This window comes from Loxodonta africana, chromosome 3, assembly GCF_030014295.1.
Source record: "Loxodonta africana isolate mLoxAfr1 chromosome 3, mLoxAfr1.hap2, whole genome shotgun sequence".
Taxonomy (NCBI): Eukaryota; Metazoa; Chordata; class Mammalia; order Proboscidea; family Elephantidae; genus Loxodonta; species Loxodonta africana.
The window spans coordinates 47,277,372-47,292,932 of NC_087344.1; the positions used below are offsets into that span (position 1 = coordinate 47,277,372).

The 15,561-nt window shown below is 40.3% G+C and overlaps 1 protein-coding gene across 18 annotated transcripts in view; it reads left to right on the top strand.

Annotated features, from left to right (window-relative positions):
* The window catches only part of VPS13D (vacuolar protein sorting 13 homolog D), a 273,955-nt gene that overhangs the window by 11,931 nt on the left and 246,463 nt on the right, over positions 1–15,561 (top strand). For 17 of the 18 annotated variants that reach the window (XM_064281295.1, XM_064281302.1, XM_064281297.1 and 14 more), the window contains exons 4-15: positions 1,060–1,250; positions 1,343–1,423; positions 3,610–3,726; positions 6,582–6,686; positions 7,956–8,126; positions 8,584–8,684; positions 9,473–9,641; positions 11,564–11,665; positions 11,829–12,030; positions 12,777–12,956; positions 13,620–13,750; positions 15,028–15,103. In XM_064281295.1, the coding sequence (XP_064137365.1) occupies positions 1,060–1,250; positions 1,343–1,423; positions 3,610–3,726; positions 6,582–6,686; positions 7,956–8,126; positions 8,584–8,684; positions 9,473–9,641; positions 11,564–11,665; positions 11,829–12,030; positions 12,777–12,956; positions 13,620–13,750; positions 15,028–15,103 (1,626 nt within the window). The remainder of the gene's footprint in view (positions 1–1,059; positions 1,251–1,342; positions 1,424–3,609; positions 3,727–6,581; positions 6,687–7,955; positions 8,127–8,583; positions 8,685–9,472; positions 9,642–11,563; positions 11,666–11,828; positions 12,031–12,776; positions 12,957–13,619; positions 13,751–15,027; positions 15,104–15,561) is intronic. The other variant, XM_064281301.1, reaches the window with a different exon arrangement.

Sequence of the window (15,561 nt, forward strand, 5' to 3'; positions counted from 1 at the left end):
TTAATTCCAGTTAGAGTTTCAGCTGTGCACTTTTCTCATTAAATACTTTGTTGTGAAAATTGGTAAATGGTTTCAATTATACATTTTATTTAATATATAGAAAAATTTCATACATTTCAATTTCATTTTTCTAGATAAAATCCAAATAAAAATTTTTTATTATTTGTTGTAAAATTTTTTGTTACTGGACTGCACAGTCGATCACTTGGTGTTGGCATTAACAATACCACTGTAAAAAAAAAATGCCATTGTAATGATATTCTGTTATTTTAAATGTAACAGATCAATTCTACTTGAATTCTAGATCTTAGTGGGTAATGATCATACTCTGATACCATGTGCTACTTCAGAGGCATAATAGTTGGGTTGTTTGGATCTTTGGGGGCCCGTTAAGACAGTTCAGATGTTCTGCATTATTCCTGGAGTGGTGACTTGCCTCTTATTCATTAAATTTAAAGAAGGTGTGTGTTCTAGGAGGCTTGGCTAGAAATGGTAGAATGTGGGAAATAAGTTATCACAACTCTACCAGGACCTCTGGTTTTCTCATCAACCCAAGTTCTCCATACAGAATCAGAATTCTTTTATCAATAGAGTGCCACTACCGTGTTACCTACATTCCAGTTTGTGATGGTTATGTTCAAGATTGGACATATTATTGGTGTGATAATTGTCAAAGAGAACTTACCAAACCAGCCAGTTAATAACTAACAAGAAATGAGTTTTGTGCCCATGGGTTTGTACACGTGCAGGTGGGAGGAGAGATAACACCAAGGAACTTGTAGTCAAGTTGGGAAAGGGAGAGTTTCCAGAGGAGAGATGTTGCCCGTGATTTGATCAAAGGCTCCCTGGACCCTTTCCAGCATCTGATTCATTGTGCCTCGTTCTTACAGGCCTCAGCCTGCTAGTACTTCTTTCACACATGCAAGTCTGCTAACTGTTCTCTTAAAATATAAATGATAAAAGTAGAACCTGCTCCTCAAAATAGAAAAATACACAAAAAATGGAAAGAAGGAAAAAACGCGTACAGGCATTTAACGAGACTTTTCCTTTTCCTCACAGGCTTAATTGGCAAAGTAACCCTTCAGATTCCTTTTTATCGCCCCCATGTGGACCCTTGGGTGATCTCCATCTCCAGCCTTCATTTAATTGGAGCCCCTGAAAAAATTCAGGATTTCAATGATGAAAAGGAAAAACTGTTGGAAAGGGAACGCAAGAAAGTACTACTTCAAGCCCTGGAGGAAAAATGGAAGGCAAGCAGAAATCCTTAGGAGCAGTTGTGGTGACGCTCATTAACTGAGCAAAAGCTGGAGATGTCTGCTAACGCTGGTTCTTTCCTTTTTAGAATGAACGGCAGCAGAAAGGGGAATCCTATTGGTATTCAGTTACTGCCTCAGTAGTTACCAGAATTGTGGAGAATATTGAAGTAAGTTCTGATTTTCATAAGGTATAAACATGAAAGGGATTGCTCAGGCCTAAATGTGTGTCACTTCTTAGTTGCTTGTTTCTTGTGGGCTTACTGATAAACAGTGTTTTGTAGGGTTGGCTGCTTAGGTGTGCCCTTTTATAGGCTGTGCCAGAGGGAGAACCTGAAAAGCAAGTCCTCTATTCTGATAGACACAGGCTCTTCTTGCTACATCTGGTGTGAGTAGGAGTTTTTGCTTCATTTCCATTTCACTTACCCTACTTTCTTTTTGAATATTGGAGTCCCACTTGCTGAAAGATTTACCTCCTAAGAAGCCTTGATGTCTGTCATTTCAAGGCAAATCACTTACCCTCTCTAGTCTCAGTTTTTTCATCAGTAAAACAAGAGAGGTTGGACTCTGTGGTTTCTAATTGACTCCATAGTGAGTTGTGAACGGCCCACTCAGATAGTTAATCTCTCATTGATGTACCTGGCGATGATTTGATGAGCTTTAGTGCTGGGGCTGTTGGTCACATTTCCTGCTTTAATTTCAAGTTTGTTTTGATCAGAGTCCATGCTAATTTTCATGAGTGTTGTAAGAATTAGCCTGTACTTATTACCCCCAGGGTTTTTATGCAATGCCAAGGTGACACAGGTCAAATGTGTTCAACGTATACCACTTCCCAAAAAATGCGGTAATCAGAGGCTGCTACTTTCATAACTTTGACAAAAAAGATTGGTACATTTGAGGTGATGGCTTTGACTTCTGTTTCAGGCAGTTTTTTTTTTTTTTTTTTAAAGCTGTCATTGATTTTTTTATTCAGCGTTATTATTTTAAAAACAGCTTTAATGAGGTATAATTTCGTGTACCATAAAGCTGACCCTTACGAAGTATACAATTTAGGCTTTTTGAAAGTGTATTCACAAAGTTGTGAATTGATTTCCACTATCTAACTTCAGAACATTTTCATCATCCCCGAAAGAAACACCGTACCAGTTAGTAGTCACTCCCCATTCCTCTCTTCCCCCAGCCCCTATGAATTTGCCTATTCTCGACATTTCATATCAATGGAATTAGACAACATGTGGTCCTTTGTGACTGTCTTCTTTCACTGAGCATAATGTTTTCAAGGTTCATCCATGTTATAACTTGTATCAGTATTTTATTCCTTTTTATAGCTAAATAAGATTCCATTGTATGGATATACACATTTATCTTTTGACTATTGCGAATCTTGCTGCTATAAGTGTTCCTGTCCATGTTGTGTGGATATATATTTTCAGTTATCTTGGGTACATACCTAGGAGTAGAATTTCTGGGCGGTAGGATGACTCTCTGTTTAACTTTTTGAGGAACTGCCAAGAATGTTTTCCAAAGTGGCTGCACAATTTCTGTATCCATCAGGAGTGTATGAGGGCTCCAAATTCCTTACAATCTTGCCAACACTTGTTATTGTCTAATTTTTGAATATAGCCGTCCTAGCGGGTGTGAAGTGGTATCTCATTGTGGTTTTGGTTTGCATTTTCCTGATGGCTTATGATGTTGAGCATCTTTTCATATACTTATTTACTATTTTTTGTCTTCTTTGGAGAAATGTCCGGCCAAATCCTTTGCTCATTTTTAATTGCTTATTTGTCTTTTTAAGTTATAAGAATTCTTTGTATTTCCTGGATACTTGCCTGTTATCAGATATATGATGTAAATACCGTCTTCCGTTCTATAGGTTGTCTTTTCACTTTCTATTATCATTTTTTAATTCATTGAAGCAGAATGCCTTTTCTGTGCCCTGCCTACAGGGACTAGGGAAAATACAAATATACATACTTACATGCACAGATAGTTTATATGTCCTGCTGGTGATCCTGGGTCCAGGTGCTGGGATATAGAGGCACAGTTAAGCTATTACAAGAGAGGGAGGGTCAATTATTTGGATATGACAATGTGACTTTCTTTAAGTGTTTCTTTAAGATGTCTTCCAAAATAATAAAATTTGTGCTAATCACAAAGAAAATGTCATTCACATCCTGTTTGTGATCATGACTCTCTTAGGCACTCACAGAGTGTTGGGTGTGTGTGTGATGCCAGGGTGTGTATAAAATGTATGCTATGGTTTTCTTTAGTGGTTCCTGGACAGTTTGACACCTGTCTATGGTATTTTACCTACAGCAGTTATCTACATGTTTTTTAATTTTTCTCCCCTTTGTAGCTAAAAATTCAAGATGTCCATTTGCGCTTTGAAGATGGTGTTACCAATCCTCCCCATCCTTTTGCATTTGGCGTCTGCATTAAGAATGTGTCCATGCAAAATGCTGTCAATGAGCCTGTGAGTATGCAATACGACTGACTGCAGGCCAGAAAGAATGCAGTGGGGTTAGAGAATCTGGGGCCCTGCTGTTTGTCATTTGATCTTGTGTAGTTGAGATGGCATTCTTTTCCACCACGGGCTGTGGTGTATATGCATGTCTCTTGTCTGTATCAAACAAACCTGATTTGCGGAAATAGGGAAACAGTTAATTTTCTTTGACCTTTGGTTATTTCACCCATCCGTTAAATGTTGGCTCAGTCTCTTTCGTTTTATACACGAAGAAACTGAGGCACCGAGAGGACTTCATTCTTGAGTTTCTTCTCATACTGTGTGCAGTAGTCTCAGTCTATTTCATAGCTTCAGCCACCATCTAGGACTATCCCAAATCTCGAGCTGCGTTCTCCACCTCTCTTCTGACCTTCATATTCGTTTTTTTTTTTTTTAACTTCCTGTGGGACATCTCTGATAATTCAGGGCCGTCATAACCAAGGAGGTCCCATTATGTTCCACCTGCACATTTTGCCCACTTGAAGCTGATTTTTTCCCTTCGTTCCCTAGTATGCTACTGAATGGTAATCACTTAAAACAAACAAAAGCTAACATCTTTCGAGTCCTTTTATGTGCCAGTCACTGTTCTTAGTGCTTTACCTGCTGTAATTCATTTAATTCTCAAGCTTCATTTTATAAATGAGAATGCTAAGGTGCAGAGAGATGAAGCTGGGTTTGAACCTAGGTGGACTGGCTCTAGAGCAGGGGTTGGCAGACTGTGGCCTGCGGGCCATATCCAGCCCCCTGTCCCATCCCACCCTACTCACTCCATCCTGCCCCCACCCCAGGCTGTTTTGTAATTACAGGTTTGTTGGATTACAGCCGTGCCTATTTGTTCACATACTGCCTTTTGTGCCGCTTTCGTGTGCTGCAGTGGCAGAGTTGAGTAGTTACAATAGAGTGTATCCCTGCAACGCCTAAAATATTTGCCATGTGGCCCCTGACAGATAAAGTTTGCCAGCCCTGCCCCAGAGTTTAACTAACTTTCCACTCCAAATATGTGTAGATATACACGTACCAGTACTACCCTCCCCCTCCACGCTGTACACACAGTGTTCCACTCACACAGTGTTCTCATCCCCTATACTCATCTCTGGAAGCCTTGTGCTCCTCCTTCACTTCTTCCTCAGCTGGGCCACAACGTCCCCTCAGTTTATTCCTGCAAAATATCTCACATGTGGCTCCTTTTCTCCAACCTCACTGCAGCTATCTTCAGGATCCTGTCTACCTTTGCTTGGGCTGATGAAATATCCTGTTCTTTGTTGACTTCTTGCTCCCGTCCCTGGCTTTTGATTTATATCAGTGCTTCCCAACCTTTTCTATAGTATTCGTACAGCACACAGGGATAAATGGATGTGGCTGTTGCCTGGAGCTCGTTTGGAAACCCCAAAAAAAACCAAACCCACTGCCGTTGAGTCGATTCCAACTCATAGCGACCCTACAGGTCAGAGTAGAACTGCCCCATAGAGTTTCCAAGGAGCGCCTGGTGGATTCCAACTGCTGACCTTTGGTTAGCAGCCGTAGGACTTAACCACTATACCACCAGGGTTTTCCATTTGGAAACCAGATGTTTCCAAATGTAACTTGATAGACTTGATTGTGATCTTGACACACCCTTACTCATTTTTCTCTGGTGCACTGCTTGGGGGAGGGCCCACAGGGGGGAGGGCAGCTCGGCTTTACACCATTGCCAGAATACACATGCCTCATCCTGGTGCATGGCTCCGTCAAAAGCTCTAGTGGCTCCTTGTGTTTTACAGTGTGAAGTCCAGACTCCTTACTGACGTGTACATTTCCTTTGCTAGTAACATCCCAAGCTGCTTTTCTTCTTGCTTAACTAACTCTCCACTCCCAATGTGTGTACACTCACGTGTACCAAGTCCTCATGCTTAACTAACTCTCCACTCCCAATGTGTTGTGCATTCACGTGTACCAAATCTTCATGCTTAACTAACTCTCCACTCCCAATGTGTGTACACTCACGTGTACCAAGTCCTCATGCTTAACTAACTCTCCACTCCCAATGTGTTGTGCATTCACGTGTACCAAATCTTCATGCTTAACTAACTCTCCACTCCCAATGTGCGTACATTCACGTGTACCAAATCTTCATGCTTAACTAACTCTCCACTCCCAATGTGCGTACATTCACGTGTACCAAATCTTCATGCTTAACTAACTCTTCACTCCCAATGTGCGTATATTCACATGTACCAAATCTTCACGCTTAACTAACTCTCCATTCCCAATGTGTGTACATTCACGTGTACCAGATCTTCGCGCTTAACTAACTCTCTACTCCAAATGTGTGTACATTCACGTGTACCAAATCTTCCTGCTTAACTAACTCTTCATTCCAAATGTGTGTACATTCACATATACCAGTTCTGCCCCTGCTCCCCTTTCCCACCCGTGCCACGTGCACAGTGTTCCAACTGCACCATCCCCTGAAGAAATCAGGCTTTTGTCTCATCATTCCTACCCTTTGGAATGTGTTCCCATTCTTCCTCCTACCCTACCCTGTCTGAAATTCATGGCTGTTTGATACTTAGCTGCACAGGGATATTTTCTCTTTTGTTGGCTCACAATGTCTTGAATATTCTTGCCCTGCTTTCCTCTGCTTAATTAAAATCGTTTACACGTTTATATACCCTGCCAGCTAGTTTTTGAACTCTGCAAGAGCAAAGCCATGTTTTAATTCCATTTTGTATCCCCAGCACTTTTGCAAAGGGCCTGATGCATGATTCTTCACAAACCGTCTGTTGAGTGAATATTAGTGAATAAAGAGAGTGATTCTGTTTTTTTCCCTGTCTTTCTCTCCTCAGGTACAGAAATTAATGCGGAAAAAGCAATTAGATGTGGCAGAGTTTAGCATCTATTGGGATGTTGATTGCGCTTTATTGGGGGATTTGCCTCAGGCGGAGTTACAGGTATGGTTCTAGCAGAGGGCTTCATTGAAACGCAACATTGAAGTAAAAAGGTGTAGGATCACTGCCATGGAGGTTTGTTCCCTGCCTCTCTGATTCCCATCCCTACCCCTCTCTTTCTTCATAGGCATCCACCCTGTAGCCTGTTTGCTGGAAGTAATAGTGAATAGTAACAGTGTTTTACTTTGTGTATGTTTTAAATATACATTGTGTTTCTTACTTTTTTTTTCCACTTAAAGCTCGGTTTTTAAGATTGATCAATGTTACTCTTTGTACTTCTGGTTCATTGCTTTTGAGTACGTACTGTTCCACAGTATGCGTCTACCATATTAGAGTTATTCATTTTCTCAGCCACCATGTGTTAGGCATCCAGATTTTAAATGAATAAAGCACCAGATCTGAGTTTTAAAGAACTTTCATATTATGCTATGTTCAGACTTCACCTTCGGTGGAATTAATTAGCTTGTGGCATTTCTTTACAGGAATACTTAGTCATTATAAGGCATTAGATATAAAGTATTATTGTTTGTAAAGAACAAGAAATAACTTTAATTTAGAGAAATTCTTGTAAAGAAATTATAGGTAGCTTAAGTGAGATGAGGAAAAATGACTCATTCCCTCCCCACCCCTGAGGCCAGGTTGTTTTTGCCTTGCATGCTAGTGTACAGAATGAGTTTTTTGCTCCTTTCATTAAATAAATACTGTGTATCTGTACAGCAGAGCAGCATGCAGCTATAAAAAATAACAACAAAGACCTTTATGATGGGTATATAATAGTCTCTAAGATACATTATTCAGTTTAAAACGCTAAGGCAAAACAGCATATGTACCATTTGTGTAAGAATATTTAAAGTAACCAGAAAATTATGAATTTGTCTGAGTATGCACAGAATGGCTCTGGAGGGATGCGTAAGAATCTGGTATCATGGGTCATTGGGTGGCTGGGAGATGGGAATGGGAAGGAGACGCTTCACCGTTTTTGCCTTTTGGATTTTAAACCATATGAATGTATAACCTATTAAGAAGTATAAATCAATTAAAAAAAATACTAGAGAGCTTTAGATTCTGCAGTTTTATACTGCTTTTGGATTCTGATGTAATATACTACAGATTAAATAATATACCAGCATGTAACTTGATCCTGTAAACGTTTGCTTTAATTGCAACCTGTAGCTGAACTTGACCTTATCTGTCATAAACCTCCCATCATAAACGAATGACTACCCAAAAGAAAGACGGTTTGGACAGCATGGGTTTTCTTGTGACACGCAGGAGGCGATGGGCAGGAGTATGGAGAGCCGCAATCATCACTACATCTTGGAGCCTGTGTGTGCATCTGCCCTTTTGAAGAGAAACTGCTCCAAAGAGCCTCTGAGGTCTCGGCACTCTCCCCGAATTGAATGCGATATTCAGCTGGAGACCATTCCCTTGAAACTTTCTCAGGTACACTCTCTTCCCAGGGGCTTACGCTATCACTGTCAGGCTGGTAACTAGGGGTGGAGGGAAAGTATTGATAGAAGGCATTGATATCTTACAGTACTCTTAGTGGGAAAGATAGGATGTGTGAAACCATTTCTTCCAGCCCAAAATGTTAGGTGCAGAAACTGCTATCTGCTATATAGTTAAGGACTGATCTCAGATTGGTTCTTATTTGATGTTTTTTAACTGCTGAGCGGAGTACAAGAGATACAGTAAATACAAATACTAAATATAAATACTTAACTGTCCGTGTTCAGAGAGAAATGCCATTTGATGCTAATGTTTTGCTCCTTCAGTTTGCACCGGGTTTTAAGTCAGTAGACTGACAAATGGGAATTGTTCCTATTAGATAAAAAAGTCTTAACTGAGTAAATGAAACCAATCAGTTCTAACTTAGTCTCTGTTAACCTCTAATAAAAAGCTGCAATATCGGCAAATCATGGAATTCCTCAAGGAGCTGGAACGAAAGGAGAGGCAGGTGAAGTTCCGAAAATGGAAACCAAAAGTGGCAGTATCTGAGAAGTAAGAGCTTTTGAATGACATGTGTATGTGAAATACATTTTATACATTTTATAGCATGCTCCTTTTTTTGTACAAAGCTCAGAAATAGCTCTCACTGTCCTTTACGCATTTGGAGATAAAGCTACAGATTTATTCTTAGATTGAGTGTAGTGGCATGAAGAAGGGCTTCTCAGTCTGCCTGGCAAGTAGACTGGTGTTGCTCTGGTGGGATCTGGTAGTAAATGCTTTGAGTATTCTTTGGACCTACTTCCCTGTGTCTTTTCTCCTAGGTTATTTGGGTCAGTTATTTATATAGTAAGCTTTCTAACTTCCATAGCAAAGATAAAAATTCATGTGTCAACAATAAACTTGACCATCAATATATTAAAATTTTTTTAGATCTTAAGTATTTCCGTTTCCTTTCTTTGTACTCCATTTAAAATCTCCAGTAGTCAAATCCTTGCTAGTTCTCTTAAGATGGTACTTACCTTATAATTACAACGTGAATTTCTATGCCAGTGAAAGGGACTGATATTGTGGGCAATTCAAACCAATTGAACCCTGTATAATTCCTGATACATAAATGTGGGATCCATTATTTGATGTTGTTTGGCAGCAGGTTTACTTTCCTTACATGCTGAGTTTAGCCTGCTGTTGAAATGAACTTGGATCTTGAGGTATAATCTGATGGCTGACAAAAGAAAAGCTGTCTCAGAAGAGAAGTGGGTGTTATGTGGCTTCTCCTGGATTGGTAGCCTTTTAGTTGTTTTTCTTGTAAGAAGTAATTCCTTTGTTATGAAATATTTCAGCTGCCGAGAATGGTGGTGTTTTGCCTTGAACGCTAACTTATATGAGATCAGAGAGCAGAGGAAATGCTGTACCTGGGACTTTCTCTTGCACCGTGCCCGCGATGCTGTGTCTTACACTGACAAGTATTTCAACAAGTTAAAAGGAGGCTTGCTGTCTGCAGATGACAAGGTGAGTGGTCTAGAAACGTCTACCTAGTTTCAGAGTGTCCACGGCTTCATGTTGGAGGTGGTGACTTTGAGCAGCACTGTTGTCTTGCGTTTCTGGTCTTCCTTCAGAGGATAAAGATGTTCTCTCAAAGGCTGAAGAAAATGGAATCTGTGAAAAAAATGTAAGATCCCTTGCTAAAGATCATAATTTTATAGGACAGAATTGGTCTCATCAGGGTCCGGCTTCTCTTGGAAGGCCACCAGCCTTATTGTAGCCAGAAGTATCCTCCACCCTCTGTTGCCTGAGGAGAGCCAGGCTGTGGGGTAGAAGGAAAAAAATATGGCCATGGCCCTGCTGTGCCATTGTGCCCATGCTCTCCCTCTACCAGAGTGACTTTTTCATGTACTCATCTGTGTCTTTTCAAAGCCCGACCTTAGTCATAGTTCTTTCTACCACATTCTATAACTAATCTCTGTAGACTTCAATCTGTGTTTTCCCTATCCCAATTGCCTTGAGTGATCTTGGACTCTTTTGGAGGTATAGGTTAGGAAAGGGGGTGATGAGGACAAGCTCATGCTCTAGTGAGCAGTAGGGCTAGAGACTCTTAGAACTACACTTCTGGGGGCCTGGCTGGGACTCCACCGTTCCCCTAGTCTGTTAACTCCTAGGAGAAGGCAATGGGAATTGCTGTATGCCTTCATTTGACTGGTTCTGTGAGCCTTAATTTTTGCAAAAGCAATTTAGACTCTCTTCAAAATTTTGGCTCAAGCACTATCTTTAAATTAGCTATGTCTTTGGTATTAGGGTTATAGAAAACAACACCAAATGCTTCCAAGCAAAAAGAAATGTTACTTTGCCTTTGGGACCCCTGTGCTTTGCCTTTAGGACCCCTGTGTTCTCCCTTCTCACCCATCTTAACCTGAGGCAGGCACTAATGCTTGTATCATCAATGTGATTTATACTCTGTTGTCACTGAGTTGATTCTGACTCTTAGCGACCCTCTAGGACAGAGTTGAACTGCCCCGTAGGGTTTCCAGGCTGTAATCTTTACAGGAGCAGGCTGCCACATCTTTCTCCCATGGACCTCTGGGTTTCAACTGCCTACCTTTCGGTTAACAGCCCAATAGTGCTTAACCACTGCACCACCAGGGCTCCTTAATAAAAGAATGATTTTGTTTTGAATAGCTTTCTTAAAGGCACAGGCAGGATATAGAGGGAAAGAAAAGTCTGAATTATAACTGTAGTCATCAAGCAAACACATAATCTCCCCTTCTTTAATGTTAGAGTATAAGAAACGGTCTGGGATAGTGAATTCTACTTTCTCTTTTGTCTTTGCATGTACCTGGCTACCATTGTTCCTTTCTAACTAACATGAAACAAATTACAATGACTATGTTTTTGCTAATGTCCTATGTGAAACATAAAGGGTTTGGAGGCCTGCACACCTACTGTGTAAATGTGGGCCTCAGTATCCCCTTCAGAAGAAAGATAATAAATCAATAAGAAGTAAAAATACATAAAAAAATAAATAAAGGAAGAAAGAGTTATACCTAGTGAGTCTACTTTGATCAACTGAGGTATTGCATGTGACAGTACATGGTAAACTGTCAGTGCTACACAGAATGTACAGCAGTGCATATGTTTCCGTTACCCATTTATAACTAAGTATGGTCCTTTGTTCTCTCTCTACATACTGTTAGTCCCAGATACCATGAAACTTGTGACTGAGGCTTTTTAGACCAAGTAAAATCTATTGGATTCTATGGAAAAGCTGTTTAAACCGGAAATAGCACTCAAGTTTAGAACTGTTTAATTGTTTATTAAGCCTTCTCTGGAAATGTTGTGGACTAGATAGATCCCTTCGCCATGCTTGTGGTGGTTTGTGTGGATGTCCAGCTTCTTGGGGCTACAATATCCGTTTTTTTTTAATCCCATCCAAACAGGAGGAAATTTGTCGGATTGAAGAGGAACAGAGCTTTGAGGAACTGAAGATTTTGCGTGAACTGGTTCACGAACGATTTCATAAACAAGAAGAATTGGTAGAGGTAAGAAGTCTTCTCTAAGAAGATTGGGTCAGACCCAGTACACTCTGAGCGCTCCAGCTTTTGTGTGCGTATGCTTCTGTATGGGACAGAGAGTAATCATTGGTATAGCATGGCTTCTTTTTATCTTTGAGTGCTCATATTTGCTCATTTGTGATTGACACAGAGTCTACGAGAGCCTCAATTTGATTCTCCGGGAGACTCTCCTGGAGACCCAGAGACCAGTGGCGGCAGTGGGATGCTGCAGTATCTTCAGTCCTGGTTTCCTGGGTGGGGTGGCTGGTATGGGCAGCAAACCCCTGAGGGAAAACCAGTGGAGGGCCTGTCAGCAGAGCAGCCTGAACAGTGGACTCCTGAAGAGATCCTGGGTAAGGTGGGGCAGGCCTTAACTCTCCCCTTGACAATAGAGAAGGGAGACACTTAATTCATAAAATAGGGTCTGTTATTTGTAAAAAGCCTATGGTATTTTTCAAATAAAAATAAGACATTTGGAAAACAGTTTGCCTTGTGTTCATAGGGTACAAGAGGCTGAGAAAGGAAATGTTTTGAGAGGTCTTTGTTTGTAATTCTATTACTGAATATCAATATTAGCACAATTTCAGATGGATCTGAGTGGCAGATTTTGTAAGGAAACTAAATTTGAGCAAGTTAAAAAATTTTAAACTCTGAAGCTTGAATACCAGTCCAGATTCACTCTGTAGACCTGTACTGCCCGATATGGTACTGATAGCCTCAAGTGGCTATTTAAATTTAAATTAAATTAAAAGTTCAATTCCTCAGTTGCACTAACTACATTATAAGTGCTCAATAGCCATATGTGGACAGTGCAGAAAAAAATAGAACATTTCATTGTATTGGACAGTGCTGCTTTATACTGGACTGTATCATGAATCTTCACATCCTCTCTGGTTTGACAATAAATTGATAAGAGCCTTTATAAAACAGTTGGGGCTATTTAACATTAGTGAGTAAAATGTCACCCATGACTTTAGGGTCCTTCACTAAGAAAATAGAAAAACAGTTAACTAATGTTATCATAGCTGTCATCAGTGTGCCCTGTTTGCTTTACTTTTTCTCCCGTATTTTTCTTAAGTCTTTCTTCCTCTCCACTTAGGCACAGATGAGTTTTTTGATCCCACTGCAGATGCCTCTTGTCTGAACACCTTCACAAAGCGAGATCATGTCTTTGCCAAACTGAATGTGCAGCTGCAGCGTGGTACAGTGACTCTGCTGCACAAGGAGCAAGGGACCCCTCAAGTGAACGAAAGTGCTTTCATGCAGCTTGAGTTCTCAGGTACTGCCCTGTCTCTGTAGGAGCCAATGGACTTGACTCCTTTTTGTGACGTTGAGTTAAAATTGTATACGTAAATGCCCAGGTATTAGTTTTGACATCTTGCAGATATCTTTATTTCAGCCCATAAAGTAGCCACTTTTCTGAGGTTTTCCAGTAGTTTAAGAAGGCAAATAACAAACAAAAAAAAAAGAAAGAAAAAGAAAAATGAGTTTGTTTTATTTTATAATCATTGAAGACTGAGCTATCATAAACTTTGTATGATTAGCAGATTGCTTGAGCTTAAGTATGGACTGCTTTGCTTAAAATTCATTTGGCTTGGGAAACTTCTAATATTTCTTGTATATTAATATAGGTAGAAGGTTGTTTTTTCTGATTCTGGTTTCAAGGAAAAATGGTTCATTATAGCTAATGTTGACCCACCGTAGAATTGATTCCGACTCATAGCGACCCTATAGGACAGAGTAGAACTGCCCCATAGGGTTTCCAAGGAGCGGCTGGTGGATTCAAACTGCTGACCTTTTGGTTAGCAGCCAAACACTTAACCACTTCACCACCAGGGCTCCTTGATACCTAAGTCCTCTGTAAAATATTATATCTAATACTTTTTTAAGATACTTTAGGCTCTCATGGCATAGCATCAACTCTTATATTTATCTTTTGCAGATGTGAAACTTTTAGCAGAATCTCTTCCTCGAAGAAATTCCTCCTTGCTTTTAGTCCGGTTGGGTGGACTATTTCTTCGAGACCTGGCTACCGAGGGGACTATGTTTCCTCTTCTCGTGTTCCCTAATCCAGTACGTATACGTACAACAGCGAATGGTTCATACATTGAGAGTGTTGGTGAATTGTGTCTGTTTCATGCAAGCAATAAATAATATGAACTCGATTCATTCTGACATTTGGTCATCTTGAAACAGATAAACCAAAACCCACTGCCGTCGAGTCGATTCCGACTCATAGCAACCCTATAGGACAGAGTAGAACTGCCTGCTAGAGTTTCCGAGGAGCACCTGGCGGATTCGAACTGCAGACCTCTTGGTTAATAGCCATAGCACTTAACCACTATGCCACCAGGGTTTCCTGAGACAGATAGGCTGATTAAAAAGAAATTGGTGTTAGATAACTTTTTTGTATTTGTTAGAAGGCAAATGATGGTCAGGTTATGCCTTTGCCTTCATCTCTTCCTGTGTTGTAGCCACTATGGAATATTTTTCTTTGATTTATGTGCTTAAGTCAGTTTGGAAGAAAATGCCCAAAACCCTACTATTTTCTGTGTTTCAGGGTCAGTGTTTGAATTTCCTCTGTATCTGACAGCCATTTTCATGCATTTTGATCTTAGTCACTGATAGGAAGTGTCATCTTTCCAGAGGTCCAAAAGAGAACCATCTCAAGTTTTCTGTGTGCATGTAATTGTTTAATATATACTCTGTCCTGTAGTGTCGCTTTGAGTTGGAATTGACTCGACAGCACTGGGTTTTTTTATAATGTAACTTATTAGTTATAGGATCTTTTATCAAGTTGGCAAAGATATGATCATAATAGTTGAATATTTAGCCACTTACTTTGTCCATAATTTTTTTGGGGGGAGGAGAGGTGGCTGTGGAAAGGGTAGGAGTCCAGAGTTAAAGTTTGAAAAGCTATACATGTATAATATTCATTTAGCAATTGGTCATTAAATGTGCTAAGTATGAAGTAGCATACTGTCAATACAGAGGAAACCCTGGTGGCATAGTGGTAAGAGCTACAGCTGTTCACCAAAAGGTCAGCAGTTCGAATCCACCAGTTGCTCCTTGGAAACTGTCTTGGGGCAGTTCTACTCTGTCCTGTAGGGTTGCTGTGAGTCGAAATCGACTTGACAGCAGTGAGTACAGATCAGTACAAAGGAAAAGCTGGTTTTACTAGATTGGGAAAAAAGCAGCAAAAGTTGAGTGATCAGCCTGCAAGTACTCAGTAATCTGATTTGAACTGTATTTTGAGTGGGTGATGGTGACGGTAAAATGTGAGTGTGTGTGTGTGTGTAGTAAATGACCCTCTAACTTTGACATTTATGCATTTTGTGTGTGTTCAACAGCAAAAAGAAGTTGGCAGAGTCTCACAGTCTTTTGGTCTCCAAACAACATCTTCAGACAGAAGTGATCATTATGCTGGTAATTTGTCATGTTGTTAGGTGCCATCGAGTCGATTTTGACTCATACAGAGTAGAACTGTCCCACAGGGTTTTCTAGACTGTGATCTTTATGGGAGCAGATCGCTGGGTCTTTTTCCTGAGGAGCCGCTAGGTGGGTCTGAACCACCAACCTTTCAGTTACCAGCTGAGCACTTAACTGTTGCGCCACTAAGTCTTCTTTATAATCTGTCATATGTTCTTAAAAACTAATCCTTAAAAATATTACTACTATGGACTTTGAGAAGTAGTACGGCGAAAGCTGTAAAAGCTGGAACTTGTGTAAGACAGAAAAGAAAAGAAAAATGTGAGAGAAGAAAAATGTGAATATTTTCCACTAAAATGAGCAATAGAAAAGTGGTAAGATTGCACCCTGTCAAAGATGGAAAACTTGTGAGGCCCGGAAAAACAAGGCAGTCCTGTCAAGTTCCGGTCATCACA